This window comes from Xenopus laevis, chromosome 5L (assembly GCF_017654675.1).
Source record: "Xenopus laevis strain J_2021 chromosome 5L, Xenopus_laevis_v10.1, whole genome shotgun sequence".
Lineage (NCBI taxonomy): Eukaryota > Metazoa > Chordata > Amphibia > Anura > Pipidae > Xenopus > Xenopus laevis.
The window spans coordinates 68994238-69017079 of NC_054379.1; the positions used below are offsets into that span (position 1 = coordinate 68994238).

At 37.9% G+C, this 22842-nt stretch overlaps 1 protein-coding gene across 3 annotated transcripts in view; it reads left to right on the forward strand.

The window, feature by feature from the left end:
- LOC108716142 (sodium/potassium-transporting ATPase subunit beta-1-interacting protein 2) overlaps positions 1–22842 on the forward strand; it is a 658173-nt gene that overhangs the window by 495277 nt on the left and 140054 nt on the right. For all 3 annotated transcript variants that reach the window (XR_005961265.1, XR_005961266.1, XM_041562904.1), the window contains one exon: positions 16897–17097. Coding sequence is in view for 1 of the 3 variants with exons in the window: in XM_041562904.1 (XP_041418838.1) it covers positions 16897–17097 (201 nt within the window). In the remaining 2 variants the exon portion in view is untranslated. The remainder of the gene's footprint in view (positions 1–16896; positions 17098–22842) is intronic.

Consider the following 22842-nt stretch of genomic DNA (forward strand, 5'->3'; position numbering starts at 1 on the left):
ACATCAAATAAAATTTTTATTTTGCCCTACACATGTGCCCACTGTATAGTTAAGTTGCCATGAGTTAGGAAATGTAGGGGGGAAGGAGGGGAGCCCCAAAAAAATGTTCGATCTTTTTCAGCCTATCACCCATAATATAGAAAAAACGCCAGCGTTTTTTGGGACTTAGAAAAAATTTGAACTTTTTTTTGAAGCAATCCCTATCTACTCTATTGCGCTTCGCCTGGTCTGAGGTGGCGAAGGAAGTCTAGCGTAAAAGGTAGCGTTCAGTACAATGCGTGCGTTAGTGAATTTGCGTAGTTATGTCCATTACGTCAAATTCGCCAGGCGTAAGGGTGATTGAATTTGCGAAGTAACGAAAATGACCAACGCTAGAGAATTGACGCTAGCATTAGGCCTTCGGCGCTAAGTGAATTTGCCCCTTAGCATTACCAGTCTAAAATCTGGATTCCGCAAAATAATAATATTCCCTTTATGTGTGTTTCAGAGAAATAAATGCCATTTAATCACTTAGAATTAAATAGAGATACAAATTACTGTTTGGAGTTTGACAGACATTGGCCTACAAATCCTTTCAAAGCACTCAAAACTTAACATTTAACTCTTATGCAGACCTTTGTTTTATTATTTTTGGAGTTCTTCCTCCTCTGCTGCAAAAAGTTCTGCTACAAATAAAATGTATGTTATGTTATGCTAATGTGCTGTATCATTTGCCCCTAGCAGAAGCAGTTTCAGACAGAATGAAAATATTAGGTTATGCAGTACCTAGCTCATAATGATTCAAGGCAGAACCTACATACAATGTCTAATGCATTAAAGTATAAATGTAAAGAGCATTTAGTAATCATAGTAAGTAAGTTGTAAATGAACAGAGTCTATACCAGTCTTTCCACATGGATTAATCTGGTATATGTGGCTCAGTAAGGCAGCTGAGTGACCCACTGATGGATGGAGTTTAGCAGCACAATCTTGTTGCAAAATTATGAACTCTGAAAATTCTAATTCCATTGTTGCATAATATACACCTGAAATGCTGCTGGGCAAGGAGCTGAGCAGCTCCAATTTGGCAGTACTAATTATACAGCATCCCTAATCACCAAAGCTATACATTGTACTACATAGACTTTAGGCGTCATTTATGACTGCAACTGCCATGTTTTACTAGCCACAATGCAGCACTTTTCCCCATAATGCAGGTGCAATTGCAGTTGCAAGGTGGAGATGACGCCTGATGCAATTACATCCAATGCACTACAATTTTCACAATTATGTTTGTGCTTTGACACAAATCAGACCCATTTGCTCTTTTCTAATTCTGAGTGTCATTTCTTATATGTGACATGTGCACAGTTGTGCTCTCTGCACTAGTATCATGCTCACCCCTTGACATACTCTGATTCAAAAGGGGTAAGCATGGGATAGGTAAGGGGGGACAGCATCATAAGATGCCTGTTATTTAGAAATTAATGTAAAGCACTGTGCAACTTGCTATATCAAAATTGCCAGTGCATACATTAGCCCTTTTGTTTGCTCACAGTACTCGAGTGGCTAAATTATATTGCTACACCAATTATGTAGTAGTTGAACTACAGCTGACTATGAAAATGCTCATAACATCATACTATATAAAATGTGTGCACATGATCAGTCCCACATCTCTGGCTAAACCCTGATCTATAGCTAAGCCGATGATTAAGAGACTGCTAAAAGATAACTGATGCAAGATTACAGCTAGGAGGAGGAGACATTGGAGCCTAAATCATATACAACACTTATCAGATGTTTGTCAGATGTTAATGAGGGGATATTAGGCCTATTATAATGATGGGTTAGGTTGCAAGATAATATGATAAACAGCATGGCTAGTAGTGGATTAAATGATTCTGCTATGTTACTTCTGGTAAAGCAGCCAGACAAGCACAGTAATGTCTGGTACATTTATTAGAACATGGCAGGTAGGTCTGGCCTGCTTCATGCTTGACAAGGGTACTCCTCAATTGACCCTTCACTTATAGCCATCCTACTGAACCCCATTGTTACATACCTTAATGAAACACCCAGAGCCAGAAATGGGGTAAAATGGCCACATGATTTATGAATATTTTATCAAATAAATAGGACCTTGCAAGCCTCACCCAAAGGCAATATTCTGAAGCCAGAATTCCATAAGAGATCACTACTATGCTCTGCCATTCCTCAGTAAAGACTTGAGATCAGCACTATGTCATTAGATATTTCTCTCAGCTTAGACAGGAAAAAGGAAACAGGAATATGAATCATAAAGCAATGGCAAAACAACAGGAATGCCCTTAACCAAAATGCCCACACAAGCTGACAGCCATGTCACCAAAAATTATCATAGTAATGTTTTGCAAGCTTTTTTTGAGGCACAACATCAGTACAGCATTTTATTTCTCATTTGTAAGAACTTCCAATTAAAAACCTATAGTTTTTAACAGCAGTCCTTTTAGGAAATGTTTGTTCTTTGATCATGTTTATTGCCATGCAGCACGTGGGACATTAGAGGGCATCTTCTATAGCTGGCCAGATAGTATCCTGTGTAACATCCCAGTATGTGTGCAGACTGTATGGACATTATATATAACCAACTCAAGAGTTATGTTGGGGGAAGAGTGCAGCACCCGACTAAGTATTCAGACTGTATGAACATTATATTGTGGGACAATTATTAGTATAATGGACAATGGGTTACTAAATTGCTCAGCTGATTTGATAAAACAGAGACTGCAAGCATTTGATATTTCTTGAGGCAGCACTGTTGCTTGGGGTTATAGTAAGTCTAAGAACTACATTTCAAAAGCTCTTGCTACAGGAAGTGCATGGAGAAGGCCAGTAGCAGCCCAAACCCAAAGGCCAGAAGGGAAGAGGAAGGGAGGAACTATCCAGGAGAGGGGTGCTGTAATGGAAGGCTTAGAGACTGGGAGTTTTGTTTTGCAGCCAGGTTTAGTGAAAAGTGAGAGAGAGAGAGAGAGAGAGAGAGAGAGAGAGAGAGAGAGAGAGAGAGAGAGAGAGAGAGAGAGAGAGAGACTGCTACTAATCTACAGAGGGAGACAGGGTTGGACTGGGGGATCCCACCGGGGCTGCTTTCTCAGGAAGGGAGGAACTAGCCAGTAGAGGGGTGCTGTACTGGAAGGCTTAGAGACTGGGGGGCAAATTCACTAACAATCGTAGTTTCGCCAGGTGCAACTTCGCCGCGCTTCGTCACACTTCGCCAGGCGTAGTTTCGCCAGCGCTTCACAAATTCACTAAAATCCGAAGTTGCGCACAGGGGTAGCGTAAGGTTGCGAAGTTGCGCTAGCGTTGATTCGCTAAGTAAAGCGAAGTTACGCTAGCGAAGGCTAATTTGCATAGGGCGCCAAATTCAAATTTCAATGGAGGAATACGTATCAGCACTACAAATGCCTAGAAAACCTTCAATTCATCAAATAAAATTTTTATTTTGCCCTACACATGTGCCCACTGTCTAGGTAAGTTGCAATGAGTCAGGAAATGTAGGGGGGAAGGAGGGGAGCCCCAAAAAAATTTTCGATCTTTTTCAGCCTATCACCCATAATGTAGAAAACACGCCAGCGTTTTTTGGGACTTAGAAAAAATATTGACTTTTTTTGAAACAATCCCTATCTACTCTATTGCGCTTCGCCAGGTCTGAGGTGGCGAAGGAAGTCTAGCGTAAAAGGTAGCATTCAGTACACTGCGCGCATTAGTGAATTTGCGTAGTTACGTCGCTAGCGAAACTTCGCCAGGCGTAAGGGTGCGAAGTAATACTAGCGAAACCAGCGTTCGTTAGTGAATTTGCGCAGTAACGAAAATGACAAACGCTAGCGAAGTAACGCTAGCGTTCGGCGCTTCGGCGCTTAGTGAATTTGCCCCTGGGAGTTTTGCAGCAGGTTTTAGTGACCAGTGAGAGAGAGACTGCTACTAGTCTGCAGAGGAAGACAGGGTTGGACTGGGGGGCCCGGTGCCCACCGGGCTGCTGTCTTAGGACCCCCCTTCCTGCTGCACCATGCATGTGCGCACTGTGTTTTTGCAGTGACCAACCTGAAGAAGGGAGGTTGTGGCATGAAGAAGAAGTGCAGAGTGCGCAAGAGCTGGGGACCCACCGGGTTTTTTCTCAGCGTCCCACCTGCCCAGTCTGAACCTGGAAGGAGACTCTGCAGTGTGCAGCTTGCTGGGAATTGTGACCTGTTCCCTGGAGGAAAGGGTCCCAGCAGCCAGTACAATCCTGGGTTCCGGCCTACCAGTCATCTTTATTAGGAGAAAGCTACAGTCAGAGGAGAAACAGAGTTCCTTCTGAACTGTGAGTTGCTCTTAACCCCCTGCTTTGCCAGGCTGGGAGATTGTTGTTCAACCTTATTGTATTTGTGAGACTGTGTGGTTTCTATGGACTGGGGAGCACCTGAGTTGCTGGATGTTTCCAAAGTGCTCTGATGGGTCTCCCTCTCTACCCCATTCACCACCTGAGTGACTGGGGTAGTAGGGATTACACGGTTACCTCATCCACGTGCAAGTATTGTAAATAAGGCTGACATTCAACTTAACCAGAGGGAGCCTCATGTATACCTTCACCATGGGACACATCTGCATCTTGTGTTGTCTCCACATCCACAGACAGAATCCAATTTCCAAGTTTGATGTTACCCTTTATTGGAGCCTAGCTCTGTCCTTTCATTTAGGCTGCTGTGTCTCTTGCAGCCTATCTAGTTCTTCATAAGGGGGCCCCACTGGTACATACACTATATCCAGCTGGCAATGTATTGGGGACTTAGGTGTGCAAACCAGGGTTATATTGGGAGCTATATTACTGAGCTGTTATTACAGTATTAAGCTATTAATTAGAAATTGTCCTATTATTGTTCACAATATCTAACCACATCTTTCTTACAGCTTCACCTGTTTCATAAAGTAAGGCTAAGTTTTGTGAAACTGAGTTCTCATTTTGTTTTCTGACACACGTGTCTGTTTTGTCATTGCAATCTAGCTTGTTATGCACTAGTTAGTTACACCATTATACAGTATATTTATCTGCAACTGTAACTGCATCTGTTACATGGATTTTATACATTTGTGAGACATTGCTAGCACAGAATAGAGTTTGTAATATAATGGTATCCTTTTGTGTACAAACCAGATTTTGTTTTCATTCTTTAATAGAAATAGTTTTTTTGTATATTTTTGTATGTGTATATGGTCACAAATTCTTATGTACCCTGAAAGACATTCATTCTGTGTACTAGGGATATTTTTGTATACAGAATATATTTGGGACAAACCATCCCATATAAATCAGTTTCATGTGCACAGTAACATTAAAGTTTATGGCTACATGCGTTAGTGGTATGAATCAGTTTCATACTGATGGAAAAATACTAGTGGAGAAAAGGCAATGTAATACACTAGCCTAAAAGTTTATTATTCCATGTCTTCTATACTGTATTTGTATTCCAAACAGATATTATTAAATAGCATTAAAGTTTGCCAAATATGTCAATATTGAATTGAATAAAGTTGAATCACTGAATTACTGCAGCCAGTAATTTCTTGTATAATAAATAATAATTTCAGAACAGATTGGGATTTACAACTTTAAAATTAGGTATGCAAATATATAAAATACAAAATAATTTGCATCTTTCACTTAATTCTTTGTAAATGAAAATAAATTACATTACCACAACTAAATACTAAATCTGAATACAAAAAACATGACTGAATAAATTTGTGAAAAAATTAAATACCTCAAATTTTTATGTTATGTAACACTTTTAGTGCATTTATAAGCTCAAAAATTTGTTTGTAAAGCTTGTAAACCTTGAATTAACAATTTGCAAAGGAAAGCGCCCATTGACTTATACATGACCTCGCAAGCTTTTACATGCTTATGTTTTTTGTATAATAAATATTCAGTATTCATGTTTTTTAAACAATTATTTGCATTCATGATTTTTAGTGCAAAATACACTTGACTTGTGGGTTGTGATAAGGACGTTTGCCTCCGGAGCTCAGTAGTGAAATGGTCTTTCACCCCCGAATTAAAGCTATTTTGAACTTACAAAAGATCAGGGAAACACCTGAATGCAACGTAAGCATATGGGGAAGAAACTGAACCGTGGTATGAATCAGTTTCATACTGATGGAAAAATACTAGTGGAGAAAAGGCAATGTAATACACTAGCCTAAAAGTTTATTATTCCATGTCTTCTATACTGTATTTGTATTCCAAACAGATATTATTAAATAGCATTAAAGTTTGCCAAATATGTCAATATTGAATTGAATAAAGTTGAATCACTGAATTACTGCAGCCAGTAATTTCTTGTATAATAAATAATAATTTCAGAACAGATTGGGATTTACAACTTTAAAATTAGGTATGCAAATATATAAAATACAAAATAATTTGCATCTTTCACTTAATTCTTTGTAAATGAAAATAAATTACATTACCACAACTAAATACTAAATCTGAATACAAAAAACATGACTGAATAAATTTGTGAAAAAATTGAATACCTCAAATTTTTATGTTATGTAACACTTTTAGTGCATTTATAAGCTCAAAAATTTGTTTGTAAAGCTTGTAAACCTTGAATTAACAATTTGCAAAGGAAAGCGCCCATTGACTTATACATGACCTCGCAAGCTTTTACATGCTTATGTTTTTTGTATAATAAATATTCAGTATTCATGTTTTTTAAACAATTATTTGCATTCATGATTTTTAGTGCAAAATACACTTGACTTGTGGGTTGTGATAAGGACGTTTGCCTCCGGAGCTCAGTAGTGAAATGGTCTTTCACCCCCGAATTAAAGCTATTTTGAACTTACAAAAGATCAGGGAAACACCTGAACGCAACGTAAGCATATGGGGAAGAAACTGAACCGCGAGCCAGCGGGAACCCTGACACCGTTTCTGCAAAAGCAGACAGCAACTGGGAGGCTCCGTAACATCCAAGATGGCGACGCAGACATCTAGAAAGGGCCTCGACGAACATCTCTCCCAAAAACTCCCATACCCAAAAGCCTCAGGCCCATAAATACACGGCAGCGCAGGGCCAGGGATAGCGGTGAAGATCCAGACCCGAGAGAGACGTCGGTCTCCAGCTCTCCTACTGGGTTGTTTACACCTACTCCCTCCCGTCATGGACTGGCAGTAGTGATTAAGTAGCAGGAGGTAAGGGACTTTGGGGAAGAGACTGGCTTAGGCCTTACTTTGGCCTCTAATTCACCTAATAGCCTACGTATGCAGGCCCTTACACAGTGCAAACAAGCAGTCATGGACAAGCACTGTAAGGGCAAAAATGGCGGGGCAGAAACAGAATTGGAGCATGACGCAGCTTCCAATTCTTCTTCCAGGCCGCACACTCCGGAAAACCGGGTGGAGCCATTTATTTATAAGGTGAATGATCCACACATGTCCATGCCTGTAACTGCTGACATTTTGGCGCAACAACAAAGAGGCAACAACAAAGAGGCAGTGCATAAATTTAAGATGTAGCTACATTCAATAGGCCAGAGAGTGGACAAACTAGAGACTATCTCTGATAACCTAATACTGAACGCTCTGGAAGATGACCAACTCACTTTACAAGAGGAATTGGCTAATCTTAAATCATACTGTGAAGATTTAGAAAACAGAAACAGAAGACAAAATCTTCGGGTAAGAGGGGTTCCAGAAAGCATTTTGCCAAAAGATATCAGACAATATCTAAGAGCCTTGTTCTCCAAACTTTGCCCGGATTTACCAATAGAAGCATGGAGATTTGGCACACAGAGCTTTGGGCCCAAAAAGACCTGGTCAATCTAACCCAAGAGATATTATACTCTGCTGCCATTATTTTGAAAGCAAGGAAAAAGTCATTATGGAAACGAGAAACTCTACACATGTCGAATTTCAAGGGGCGAAACTCCAAATCTATAATGATATCTCACCCATTACGCTGGCCAAAAGAAGAGAGCTGAGACCAGTTACTCAACACCTCCGGGCTCATGAAGTTCCATTCAGATGGGGATTCCCATTTAAATTAGTGGTCTCAATAAAGGGACAGCAACATATTCTCAAAGAACCCCAGAAAGAGCAACAAGTTCCTGAGCGACCTTGGATTGACACCTATTCCTGCTATCAGGGAATCTCCTAAATGAAGCCCACCCAAGATGACGCCGGACCCGACCACCACCTACACGTGCACCCAACTTACCTACCTGAGACAACAGAAGATAAAAGAGGGAACAGATTACTCCCTATTTCCAATGGGGGATGACATCTTCACCGGATCCTTTCTGCCTGGACGTTCCACAGGACACTGGTATTTGGATGTCGTATACCGATAGTGTCCCTGGTTACCAAGTTCAGGTAACACCAATGTATGTACATATTTTTTGTTTGTTATGGTTGACAGTTATTTTTGATTTAGCATTTTTTGAGCTTGATTTTTTTGTATCCGCCACTATCTTCTCCGGTCGGAAGAACCACTTGAATTACTTTCTTGAGCTACAAAATGGGAAGAGTTGGAAAAATCTCGGAAGATCCATCCCACTACCTCCTTTGTATAACATTCCAGGGAAATATCTAGGCAGTCCTGAAAGGGCTATATTTTTGACAAGCATTGGCATTGACATAAAACTGCAGATAGACTATTTTTCCAGAACACCGGGATGTACTATGTTTCATGATATGCAGTCCATTTTAAATATGGTTGTAAAGTAAGTTGAAACAATTAAGCCTAATATGTCTTTACCAACGCATGAGCCCTACAGATTAGCATCCCAAGTAAAATGCAAAAATGATTTGTTTACTATCTTTAAACGTTAATGGACTGAATAGCCCCAGAAAACAAACATTGGCCCTTAAAGAAATATGCCGATTTAAGGCAGATGTAGCGTTTCTTCAAGAAACACACTTTAAGGCCTCAGACAACAACAGATACAATTCTCACCTCTATACGAGAATATATCAGGCTTCAGACCCCCACAAAAGGGATGGGGTAATGATCTTGATCCATAAAGATTGCCCCTTAATTATATCAAAACAAATAGCAGATCCAAAGGGTCACTATATGCTACTACAGGGCTCTTATGTTGGCACACCAATAACTTTCCTTAATGTTTATAATGAAAAGTAAATACAAATGGTAAGCAAAACTTTATCCCTAGCTAACAAATACTCCTCCACGATTCTGATAGCAGGGGGTGATTACAATTTGGTGTTATCGGAGAACTTAGATAGGGATACCTACCCGTCATGTACTTCCCATTTCCCACAGAAAGCTAAGCAGTTTCGAGCTTTGATCAGATCCCATGCCCTATTTGACTCATGGCGTATTATTAACCCAAGGGATAGGAGGTACACTTTTTATTCTTCACCCCATCAAACTTCAATGAGATTAGATTACTTTTTTTTGTATCCCAGAATTGCTTGAAATACCCTATTTCTTCCTCTATCCAGGCAATTTCATGGTCCGACCACACTCCTATAACATTAAACTTCTCCATTCCCCCGATGGTCCAGAAACAAACACATTGGAGATTGAATGAGACCATACTAAACGATCTTAGCTCCAGGGAAACCATTGGGAATTGCCTAAAGGAATAATAGAAGGATCAATAGAGTCCATAGCTGTAACTTGGGAAGCTCACAAGGCTGTCCTTAGGGGTCACATTATATAACTCTCTACTGCACAGAGACGCAATAGGAAGCAGGAGGTATACAACATAGAGAAAAAACTACACAAGCTAGAGTCCGAATATTCACAACAGCCAGAATCTAGAGTAGCCCAAGATATCCAAAATTTACGCACCGTACTAAAACAAAAAGCCTCACTCGATGCTGAGAGACCTATGTGCTGGAGAGGGTGTCAACATACTGTAAGTGAACACTGCACCATATTTTATTGGCCTGCACTGTAATTAAATTAACAATTTCTTGCCAGAACCCTGTCAACTTTGGGCAGGCTCATAAAATATGGAAATGCCACATTTGGTATTAGCTCTTCCTATTCAAGGATTTAAAAATGCTGCTCAGAGGTGGGTCAATCAAGTAACTACAGTTGCTAAATTAGCAATAACTTCCAAATGGAAATCCTCAACAATCCCAACTATTTAAGAAATTATTCTTATACTTGAAAGCAACACGAAATTTGAGGAAATGACTGCCAGAATCAGCAACACATTACAACTGCATAGCAAAGTCTGGGGCAATTGGGATTACTATCTGACAACCAGGGATGCTGGAATCTGAAATAGCAATAAGCTACTGAGGTATTGGTTGATCGAAAGGTGACTTAAGGCTTTATCTTCCCCTCTACTTGTTTTTCATTAGCTCCTCCCCCCTTCTGTTACCCTTTAATGTTTTACTGATAATGTTATGTACGAGACTTAAGCCTATTTGTATACTGCATTTGATAATGTTGTAAGAAAATAACAAAAAACATGGACAAGAAGACAGATAAGGTTTCTTATGTATTTCCTTTATTGTGAAAATGAATAAAAATATAAGTTAAAAAAAAAACCATAGACTCTAAAGGAATGTAAAAAAAAATGTTGCATGGTTTGAAAAATTGGCACACGAAAAACCAACCATTGACTGGTATATTTTGTATGTATATTTGTATGTATATTTTTGCATTTTTGGTGAAGCAAAACGGGTCAAATTCTCCCATCACTACTTGTGGGGGGAAAAGTACAGATGACTCAGGGCAGGGTTATTCTTAGGAGTTACCATTGGTATACTCATTTATACCATTTACATCATGAAAATGCTGGTAGAGAAATTGGTCTGCATGTTCCATTCTTCTACAAATATTTCTTCATATATTTAAACTTGGACTTTCCATTAAAAACAGAAGTTTTGGCAGTAGAATAGTTTCAATAAACATGAATATAATTACCAGTTATTATAGGTAATGCAATTTAAGAAACTGTAACATTTATCTTTAATTACTGCAGGTGTCACTCTTTAGTTTATTGCATTTAAAAAACAAAATGCAGTTTGGAGTATTGACAGAAATATATATTTTTTTTCTAAGAGGAAAAGTAATAAACAGCACTGACAAAAATGACGCATTTAAAGCCACTGTATTTCAAAGCCCCTAAGTATGAATATGAGCCATGCAACTCAAATTGCTACATTGTTAAAGTGCTTTAAAGGAGAACTAAAACTGAACTAAAGAAGTAGGCTAGAAATATGTTTTGATATCTTTAGCATTTGAATTATCTGGTAGTTTCATAATACAGGTACAGGATCTGTTATCTGGAAACCCACTATCCAGAAAGCTCCAAATCACAGGATGTAAAGGGTATCTCCAGTTTAATAACATAATTCCAAATTTAAATACACATTTCCCTTTTTCTCTGTAATGCAGTAATGACAGTTCATTGTAGCTGATCACACCTAAAATATGATTAATCCTTATTTGTAGGAAAACAATCCTATTATATTAATTTAAACTTCAAATGATTTTAAGCAGACTTAAGGTATGAATTTTCAAATTCAGTCCTGAGCATTCTTGGCTAACAGGTCCCATAACTGTAGTAGAGAGAAAGAGAGAGACTATATGCTTCAGAACAGGGCCTCAAAGGGATCATGGCCCTCCATAATTTGCATACACAGAGCCGGGGGTGTGGGAAAAGCTTCTCGCAGCAATCCGCCATTTTCACAGTGCAGAAAGAATGATAATTAAGTCAAAATAAGAGATAGGTTTCTGTAAGCAGCATTAATCTTCTCCGGTAGGTAGCTAAGGTGCATTGCCATTTCATAGTAAGGGGCAAATTAATTAAGGGCCGAATTGTGTTTTCCACAAAAAATTCAAGTTTTTGAGGTTATTTTTGGGTCACTAATCACTAGTTTCAAAAAACTAAAATGTTTCATTTTTTTTTTTTTAAAAAAAACATGTAGGTCATGTAGGAGTCAATAGCAGAGATCTTTGAACAATTTGAAGATGTTAATGCTTTCGTGATGTTTGAGCTTTTTCAGTTGATTTCACTTGAAAACTCAATAAATTCGAGCGTTTCGAGTTTTTTTCTGCCTAAAACTCGATCAATTTTAATTTTCATGTTGTTAATCCCAAAATTGCTGATATGAGTTTTTTCTTAAATAAGAAACCATTCGAGTTCTGAGTTCATTCGAGGTTTAAAAAAGCTTACATAGCTCTAAAATTCGACTTTTGATAAATAACCCCCTAAGTAATATTTTGTATAATTTATAAATTATTTTATACTTTATTTCTCTTTCAGAACTTAAACTATTTGAAAGTCATGCATTATTTTCAGTTGTCTCAGTAAAAGGGACTCATTAAACCAGCAAGTGTAAACTGCAATAAGTTCTGGTCAGACTATTAAAAGTAAGAAAATTAAAGCAAATATATGACGGTTGCTACAGACAAATGCACAAATGCAATTAAGCACCTATGTGAGAACATCTCACAACATGTCTTAAAATGCTTTCTTAAAGTAATATATTATCTGTGCAAAAAGAAGAAAATAGGCCACTCCTATGATTAAGGGAGCCACTACCGAAACGCGTCAGTGACCTTTTGGAATAAACCCCCTTTTTTATCTAACCGGTGTGCCGCCTTTTCATCCTTTGAGCTAATATATTATCTGTTTTTCAAAAAGCCAGGCTAGTAAATAATACCAAAATTATAATTAAGTAACAAAATTTAATTTTCCTCAGATCCAAAAATTTATGCCAATGACTGTCTCACAGATAGAACACGCTGAATTGATTTTATGAAAGGTCTAACACCAAAGGGTCTTATTTTGCATATTTCTTTCTTTTAGAAATACCTGAATAGGTTAGGAAAAGAAGGAGGATGTTACTTTAGTTTCTGTTTATTTATAACCCTTATTTAGCTTTTACTGTAGATTTGTTGTGGCAACTTAGTTGGCTACTATAGCTCATTTGAACGTCCATGTTTTTTAGGGTTGTTACTGATTCCATCTGTTTTGGTCCATAATTGAGCAAAAATATTGTAGTGAATGACTAATTTCAATTTACTAATTATTATTGACACCATGGTAATTAGAATTTGACATTGCAGATAATTTAGTTTGGGGTAAAATGTGGAGTCATAATGTGTAGAAGCTATTTGAGGATTTGGTTGTATACCCCTCTTAAATCTTGTTTGCATTAAGGAGAAACACTTACCTGGCATTTTTAATGAAGATGCATTGCCACTACATGTGAATAATTGTTGATTCTCTTAGTTGTTTACAGTTAAGTACAAACATTCTCCTTAGGAAATGGCCTCCAGGATAAGCAGAAGAATAGTTAGCCAACAAGGCAGAGTTAGCCCAATGGTTCAAGATGCGTTGGGAGGAGCCAGGGTTATGGCTTGGATAGAGAGGACAGGGAAATATCACAGAAGCCACTGTGCCATCTTGAGTTTGCAGATGACCTGAGAGGATTTCTCTCCCACCTAAGGTAGGAATATAGTTCAAGGGAGAATACCATTTGGGGACAGAGCTGCGGGATTGTCACTGCATCTGATATGGGGTGGCAACAATGGGGGAGGTTTTTCACAGTTTGGAAACTTCACTAGGTATTGGCACGTCCCTCCCGGACAGCGAACTTGGGTGGGGCAGGGATAAGACAGATAGATTGGCAGCAGTGCTTGTCAAGTCGGTGTGGTGGTGGCTGATAAGTTACCTCTAGGCAGATGCTTTCCATGGGCCATCACTAAAGAGGAAATAAGGAGTTATTGTTAGTTAGAAATCTCTCAGTCAGTTTACTTATTAAGTCACGCATTGTGTCATTTCTTATGCTGTACAGCTTATTGCTGTACAAAGGTAACATTAAGGTTGTTGTTGACATGGATATTGGAAATATAGTCATTCAAATTACATAACCATAAACCTATGGTTTACAGTGCAAACAGTGCAACAGGTGAACAACTCTGCATACATTTTACTACTCTGCAACATTGTACAATTACAGGGATACAGTGTATTCAATCTACATTTGTGCTCTCCATAAGATTCCAAAAGCAGATTAATAAACAGTTCCCTGTATAATGATGACCTATTTCTGTCTCATTCCTTACTTAATTTCACTTTCATGCATCCGTTTAAGGATTTATCTTTTCAGATCGTTTCTTAAAAGCAACATAATATATAAGCTTCTTTTTAGCTGGGTTTATAGATCAGTTTTCTTTGAAAATATAAGTATGTTTATTCATTTCCTTTTTTTCACTGAATTGTGCAGTTTATCTTCCTTTAATCTCTGCAGCACATGAAATGCTTTTGAATTTTAGCGTAACCAGATCCTTTGGATGACAGAGTAGATATATGTAAAAATATATACAGGTATATATTAAAACCTGATTTCTACAGTAATTTACAAAGTAGTATTTTAACTATGGGGGTTCCTCTGTGACGCTTATATTTAATGAGATCAGTTGTCAAGGGTTACACTATACTAAAATGTTTCTACAATGTCACTTACACCATAGCCAAGATGGCATTAATTTACTATTATATTGCTTTAAAACACAAGACCAAAGTTTTCCAATATTGTTTACAAAATTGATCATATGATGAAAGCATCATAGAGCCAAACATTCAAAAAATGCCATCTACACAGTTGGGAATGATGCCAACTGGAGATAGACAGTGTTCTGCATAATTGTGTCTGATTCATTATGATGGGTAAATTTTATCGCATCATCCACAATTGTATTACATGCATCTCCCACAGGTGACTGCAATTATGCAGGAATCATTGGAAAAATACTACATTGTTGTTAAAAAGAACATGGTTATTGTGTCAGAAATGTACACTTTGTACACTGCAATGAAGAGGTAAATGGTAAATAATTATTTTTTTAACAGATTTTTCTAATATATGTACAGTTCAAAAGGGTTCACCCATGCCTTTGACTGACACATGCTTAATTCACTGGCTACTTCCCAGAGTCTCTAACTACCTTTGACCATGTTGTAGATATGCCTGGTCACTGTCACATCTCCTCCATGTCTTTTTAGAGATTTGAAAAGCAGCAGCTCCAGCTGTGGCCTCATTCTACATAGGTACAGCACTTCTGTATCCTCTACTAACTGTGACTTTTAAATTGTGCCTTCTAGTGCTTTATGTCAAAATGATGCAGCTTCTAGCTTCTGGTTCTGATGGTAAAACATCAGCAAATAGATGACAGGTTACAACCAATAATAGTATTGCTTCGTTTTTTGAGATGCATCAATGCCATTTGACTGTGATGCTAAAAAGAATTTAGACCAGTGGGGGAAGAATCTGAAGTGATATAAATGAGTAATATAATTATACGAGTAACATACATAAGTAGTATAATTTAACCCTACACACATAGCTAAATCTTTTGAAATATGTTTACATAACAAACAGTTATTCTGAAAACTAAACAATAAGCCCACAAATTTATATCATTTTTGGAATGACAGCTATTTCAAACCAAGTGTAGAATATCTGACAAAAGTAGGGTCATATAAAGATGTATATTTGTATAATAGATTCAACTTATCAACTTATATTTGTGTAATGGATTCAACTTTCAACATAAATGTTTGGGGCATTGAGGTTAGATGTGTCAGGAGACTTAACATTTTGTGCTACAAGTTCAGAGTTACCTAGTAAAGCCATCTGCAAGCAATTAGCTTTTTCTCTAGATGACATCCCTGGAGAAATTAGTTCAAGTGTACTGCCAGAAAGTGCTTTTACTATAATGGCCTCACAGATAATTACTGGAATAAACTTGTTCTATGTATGCTGAAAACAAAGAAACCAAGAACCAGTGAAAACAGAGCTTGCCTCTATTGGGTCTCAGAAAAATAATTTTGTCATTTCTGTCTGTACTACTCCTACCCTCAGCAAAAAACAATGGGAGAACAGAAATGTTCTACAAGTCCCTGGACTATGTATTTCTGGAAATAATACTATAGACCTTTAGAGAAGAGTATTGTAATAGGGTCTTCTCTAGGAAAAGTTCCTAATGTAGTGATTACTTGTAGTTATTCCCTATGCTTCAAATGATACAAATGCACTTTTTTATTCCCTGTTAGTGATGGGCGAATTTATTCGCCAGGCGCGAATTCGCGGCGAATTTGCGCGTTTCACCGCCAGCGAATAAATTTGCGAAACGCCCGCGAAAATTCGCGGCAAAAATTCGCCGGCGTCAACATTTTTTTTCGAAAAAAACGCGCGTCAAAAACGCGCGCCGTTTCGCTTCGCCGAAAAATTTGCGAATTTCTCGCGAAATTCGCGAAACGTCGAAAAATTTGCGAAACGGCGTCGGCGTCTCGTTTTTTACGCTGGCGCCCGTTTTTGACGCCGGCGCCCGTTTTTCCGACGCCGGCGTGAAAAACGGGTGCCAGCGTGAAAAACGAGATGCCGGCGCCGTTTCGCGAATGTTTCGCGAATTTCGCGCGAAAGTCGGAAATTTTTTGGCGAAGCGAAACGGCGCAAATTCGCCCATCACTATTCCCTGTAGCTATTTAAGAAAAAAACATATTTCAACAAACCTATAGGTTTACTTTCATGCACAGAATGATTAGAAAATGTATTTATTAGAAATCATCTTCCCTCTAGTCTACAGCTTATTAGTCATTTAGAGCTTAATGGAAAAACTGCATGGGTTTGTCAGGGATACATGTCAAGCATATGATAACTAAAGAATAGATAGTCAATATCCAAATCAAACAAACAGTATCAATTTAATTTCTAAATTCCTCCAGCAGTTTATCTAAAGTAGGGTACGTGGGTGTTGTAACATCGTTAGTGTTGAAGCTTGTCTTTGGCAATTTGGTATATGGTTATTGGTGTTTTAAAATAATAAATTCCACATGCTCTTGTGTTTGCTGTTATTTTGCATTTAACTTTGTGTCAATAACTTTTTGTTTTGTTTTCACTAGGAGAGAGACCTTATTATGACATTTAATGTTTCAATGCATCGATCCTGGTGGATGGAAAATGGACCAGGTTGTATGGTTACAGGAGTGACTCCTGCTCCAGACTGGGCACCAGAGGACCATCGGTACATTAGCATCTCTGACTGCTTTCTAGAGTACCAGTATATAGAAGTGGCACATAGCTCTCTCCAGATCTTTTTTGCAGTAAGTGGAAGCCCATCATTTTCATTGATTTTCTATGAGGTGGACAAGTTATAGCTCAACATTTTTTTCTTGCTTTTTTATTATAGGGTGTTGTATGAAGTAATTGACCTAGTTTTAATTGTTCATTAAAAAATATCATTGATATTTACTTACTAGTGATGAGTGACATTTTTTACCCTGTTTTGCTGTGGAAAAAAATGCCCATTGACTTCTATGTGTTTTGCGAGTTTTTGCTGATCAGCAAATTCTTCAGTGAAGCCAGATTATTGTTGCCTACCTTACATGGAATGATTTGGTAATTTAGAAAATGCAAAATACAATTTTTTTTTACAGATTACAGCCATGTCTTGGTGCTGGATAAACTACTTCTCATGTAATTACCCTTAGTGGCCCATATAAGATAGCTTGTGCTTACCGGCATAAGCAATCTTTGATGAAACCCCGTTTGAGTTAACTAATTATGCTGGGTTTCATGCTAAAAAGATGTATGTAGGCAAAAGCAATCTCAAATGCCCCCCATGTCATAAATTCAATCTGCAATATGAAATTCCCTTGTTGTTGACTTTAAGAATTGGAGTACTGACAGAAAGCACACACTTTGTCATGTTCCCTAATATGATTACAGCAGAGGAATTCAGCACTCCTGTCACAACTGACTTCTTAATTTATGATGCCAGTGAAAAGTTTCTCAAACAAGGACAGCAGTGGCAGCAAGCACAAAATATTTAGACTTTCTTCATCACTGAATCAGTCAAATGCTATTTTTAGTATGGACCTGAACAAAATTACTGCCTAGCCCATTCATGATGCATTGTTAAGTCTTTCCTTACACAATGGTGTAACTGGAAACTAGAAGAGTCATACAGCTCAAGGTTCTACCTTAAAAAATTGATGTTTACTTATGTACTGCCCAGTCTTTCTCCATCAACATATATGAAAATCCAACAAAGACCTTGATGCTATGTGGAGTTTTTACTCACATGATGACAACAATGCTAACTTGAAAAACATTCAACTCTCTCTTCTGATATCATACCACAGTTGGAAAAACCTTAACTCATATTTAATAAGTGCAAGGAGACTGATAGCTAGACCATGGAAAATCCGTAGATAGGCAAACAAAAGGAAGGACCGCACTAGCTCACCGCTCTCCCCTTCAATCGGGTGCACAGTCAGACAGTGACCCCACTGTGTATACGACAAGACATTCGACGGCAGACGGCACTTCTGAAAAAAGAGGGTTTATTGGAAATCCTGCTGGAAAACACCTAGGTGTTTTCCAGCAGGATTTCCAATAAACCCTCTTTTTTCAGAAGTGCCGTCTGCCGTCGAATGTCTTGTAGACCATGGAAAAAATCTGTAGTTCACATCTCATAGCACACTTGCCATAGTGGGCCACATTCTATATCAAACTCAAACTAGCCTCGACTATCTTGCAAACAGACTATCTCTAGAGGTTTGTAAAAGATAGCATGAGATTTATACTGACCATGCATCATTATGCTCTTTTCTTTTGTCCCTTATCATGTTGTTCTTTGTTTTCTTATAAATGATTAGAACACACAGCACTCACGCATCATAACTAAGGTGCAGTAGAAGTGTTATGTACTGTACCTTGCTAGCATATATTAAATTGTTGTAAACTGTGAGACCACATGTTGTTCTACAAAATTCTTTTTACTTTAATAAAATTATGTTTTCAACGAAAAGAAAATACATTATAATATATCTTTATTTTTACAATTAGATTGTTATTGGTGTATTGGTATTATTGGCTAATGACTATTCCTATGATTAGTACAAGTTTATACTGCTTAGTTAAGACTCTGAACATTTAGTTCCTAAAATAAAAGACTGCACCAAACACTTCAATGAAAAGCTGTGATCGCAATCATTATTAATAAAATATAGCTGAAATGTAGTCTGGTAAATAAACCAGAGAAAAAGCAGCATGCAAAGAAAACTTTAAGCATTACCTAAGAACTGCAATAATCATGAAACATTATTTAATTTTATACTAATTTCAGCCAAAAGGAGCCCACAGAGTATATACAGGCAGCACACCTGAAATGGACTTTTATGATTAAAATGTCCCCAATTGACCACTTAAGTCTACTGAATAAATTCGACCAAGTATTCTTCCTGCAAAAAAAAGTGCTGAATTTACATTCTTGTATGTTTTATTTATACAGAGCAAATTCATTGAAGTAGGAAAAGTTGAAAGGAATGATTACATTATGCCTATACAGCTTTTTTAAGTTTTCTTTTAAAGAAGAATTGAAAACTAACATGCATTTTCAAACTTGTATCACAGTAATTCTATTTGTTAATTTGAATAAATATATTTCAACAAACCCACAAATAAACTTGGGGAAAGAAGATTGGGTACCAGATTGCAAATACGCTCAGGCTAGCCTACTAGTAAATAAACCACAAATATTGGACTAAGTCAAACACATTTGTTTAACCCTTTAAGTGCCAGCAGAATTTCACATTTTGGTTACGCGAAATGCCAGCCGTTTTTGAAACATTTTGTGCTCTCTCACTTTAGGGGCATTTTCTGACCGGAAACCTATAGTTTACCTAGGAAAACTATACATTGTTTTTTTCGGTAGAAACTGAGCTTTCTAAATCTGCCTGAGTTTTCATGTATTTCCACCTGTGCAAAAAAATTTATAGTGCTAAATACCAAAAAAAAATGAAAAATTACCATTTTTCATCGTATATCAATTTATACCAGAAAAATATTTCATTTTACGGATGAAAATCCAACTGATTTGAACGTGCCAATACCAGATATGTATAGTTTTAGGGAGATTTAGGATTTCTGTACAGCAAAAACTCCCGGCAGTATATTACCGAATTTTGAAAGCACTAAGGCAGAAAACGGCATGCTTTAGATTCCAAGGCAAAAAATCCTGAAACCGTAGGTTTACCCCAGAAAACCATACATTTTTGAAAAGTACACATTCTGCCGATTACAAAATGGGTAACTATGTCTCTCTACTCCCAACTACCAAACATAAAAGCTTGTCTGAACATAGCGGTTTTTCAACAAAAAATTCAAAATTCTGAAAAATCATTTCAAAGGTTTTATTTTGCTGCTCCGCATATCCCAAACTATATTAGGTACCAAGAAAAAGCACCTGAAATATGATTGCCAGGGGTCCACTGAACAATTTGATACCCATTATGCATAGGTTTACCAAAGTATCTGGCATTTAGAGACACCAATATGTAGTTAGCACATCCAAATTGTTCAGGACTTTACTTCAGCTACTGAGAAATCAACACATTGACTGCATTTTTTGTGGGGTAAAAACACAGAAATATATGTTTACCCCCCAAACCCATATATTTTTGGAAAGTACACATTCTACTGAATCTAAAATGGGTACCCATGCCTTTCTGCTCCAAACTACTGAGTCGCAAGGCTTTCCCACAATTGTCGGTTTTGGTGAAATATCTGAAAATTTCCTCAAAGCTTCAACTTCCCAGAACCATATCGCCCATGTATCATTACGTACTAAGAAAAAGCACCCTAAATATGATTGCCAGTGTTCCTCTGAACATTTTGGTGGTCATTGTTCATAAGTTTACCAAAGTATCTGGCATTTAGAGGCCTCAAAATGAAGTTAGCGCATACAAGCAGTCCCGTGGGTAACTTCAGCTAATGAAAGATCAACACATTGACTGCATTTTTGTGGGGTAAAAACACAGAAATATATGTTTACCCCCCAAAACCCATATATTTTTGGAAAGTACACATTCTACCGAATCTAAAATGGGTACCCATGCCTTTCTGCTCCAAACTACTGAGTCGCAAGGCTTTCCCACAATTGTCGGTTTTGGTGAAATATCTGAAAATTGCCTCAAAGCTTCAACTTCCCAGCACCATATCACCCATGTATCGTTACGCACCAAGAAAAAGCACCCTAAATATGATTGCCAGGGTTCCTCCAAACAGTTTGGTGGACATTGTTCATAGGTTTACCAAAGTATCTGGCATTTAGAGGCCTCAAAATGAAGTTAGCGCATACAAATAGTCCTGTGGGTAACTTCATCTAATGAAAAATCAACACATTGACTGCATTTTTGTGGGGTAAAAACACAGAAATATATGTTTACCCCCCAAACCCATATATTTTTGGAAAGTACACATTCTACTGAATCTAAAATGGGTACCCATGCCTTTCTGCTCCAAACTACTGAGTCGCAAGGCTTTCCCAAAGTTGTCGGTTTTGGTGAAATATCTGAAAATTGCCTCAAAGCTTCAACTTCCCAGCACCATATCACCCATGTGTCATTACGTACTAAGAAAAAGCACCCTAAATATGATTGCCAGGGTTTCTCTGAAAATTTTGGTGGCCATTGTTCATAAGTTTACCAAAGTATCTGGCATTTAGAGGCCCCAAAATGATGTTAGCGCATACAAACAGTCCCGTGGGTAACTTCAGCTAATGAAAAATCAACACATTGACTGCATTTTTGTGGGGTAAAAACACAGAAATATATGTTTACCCCCCAAAACCCATATATTTTTGGAAAGTACACATTCTACAGAATCTAAAATGGGTACCCATGCCTTTCTGCTCCAAACTACTGAGTCGCAAGGCTTTCCCACAATTGTCGGTTTTGGTGAAATATCTGAAAATTGCCTCAAAGCTTCAACTTCTCAGCACCATATCACCCATGTATCGTTATGCACCAAGAAAAAGCACCCTAAATATGATTGCCAGGGTTCCTCCAAACAGTTTGGTGGCCATTGTTCATAGGTTTACCAAAGTATCTGGCATTTAGAGGCCCCAAAATGAAGTTAGCGCATACAAACAGTCCCGTGGGTAACTTCAGCTAATGAAAAATCAACACATTGACTGCATTTTTGTGGGGTAAAAACACAGAAATATATGTTTACCCCCCAAACCCATACATTTTTGGAAAGTACACATTCTACAGAATCTAAAATGGGTACCCATGCCTTATTGCTCCAAACTACTGAGTCGCAAGGCTTTCCCAAAGTTGTCGGTTTTGGTGAAATATCTGAAAATTGCTTCAAAGCTTCAACTTCCCAGCACCATATCACCCATGTGTCATTACGTACTAAGAAAAAGCACCCTAAATATGATTGCCAGGGTTCCTCTGAACATTTTGGTGGCCATTGTTCATAAGTTTACCAAAGTATCTGGCATTTAGAGGCCCCAAAATGAAGTTAGCGCATACAAACAGTCCCGTGGGTAACTTCAGCTAATGAAAAATCAACACATTGACTGCATTTTTGTGGGGTAAAACACAGAAATATATGTTTACCCCCCAAAACCCATATATTTTTGGAAAGTACACATTCTACAGAATCTAAAATGGGTACCCATGCCTTTCTGCTCCAAACTACTGAGTCGCAAGGCTTTCCCACAATTGTCGGTTTTGGTGAGATATCTGAAAATTGCCTCAAAGCTTCAACTTCCCAGCACCATATCACCCATGTGTCATTACGTACTAAGAAAAAGCACCCTAAATATGATTGCCAGGGTTCCTCTGAACATTTTGGTGGCCATTGTTCATAAGTTTACCAAAGTATCTGGCATTTAGAGGCCCCAAAATGAAGTTAGCGCATACAAACAGTCCCGTGGGTAACTTCAGCTAATGAAAGATCAACAAATTGACTGCATTTTTGTGGGGTAAAAAACAGAAATATATGTTTACCCCCCAAAACCCATATATTTTTGGAAAGTACACATTCTACAGAAT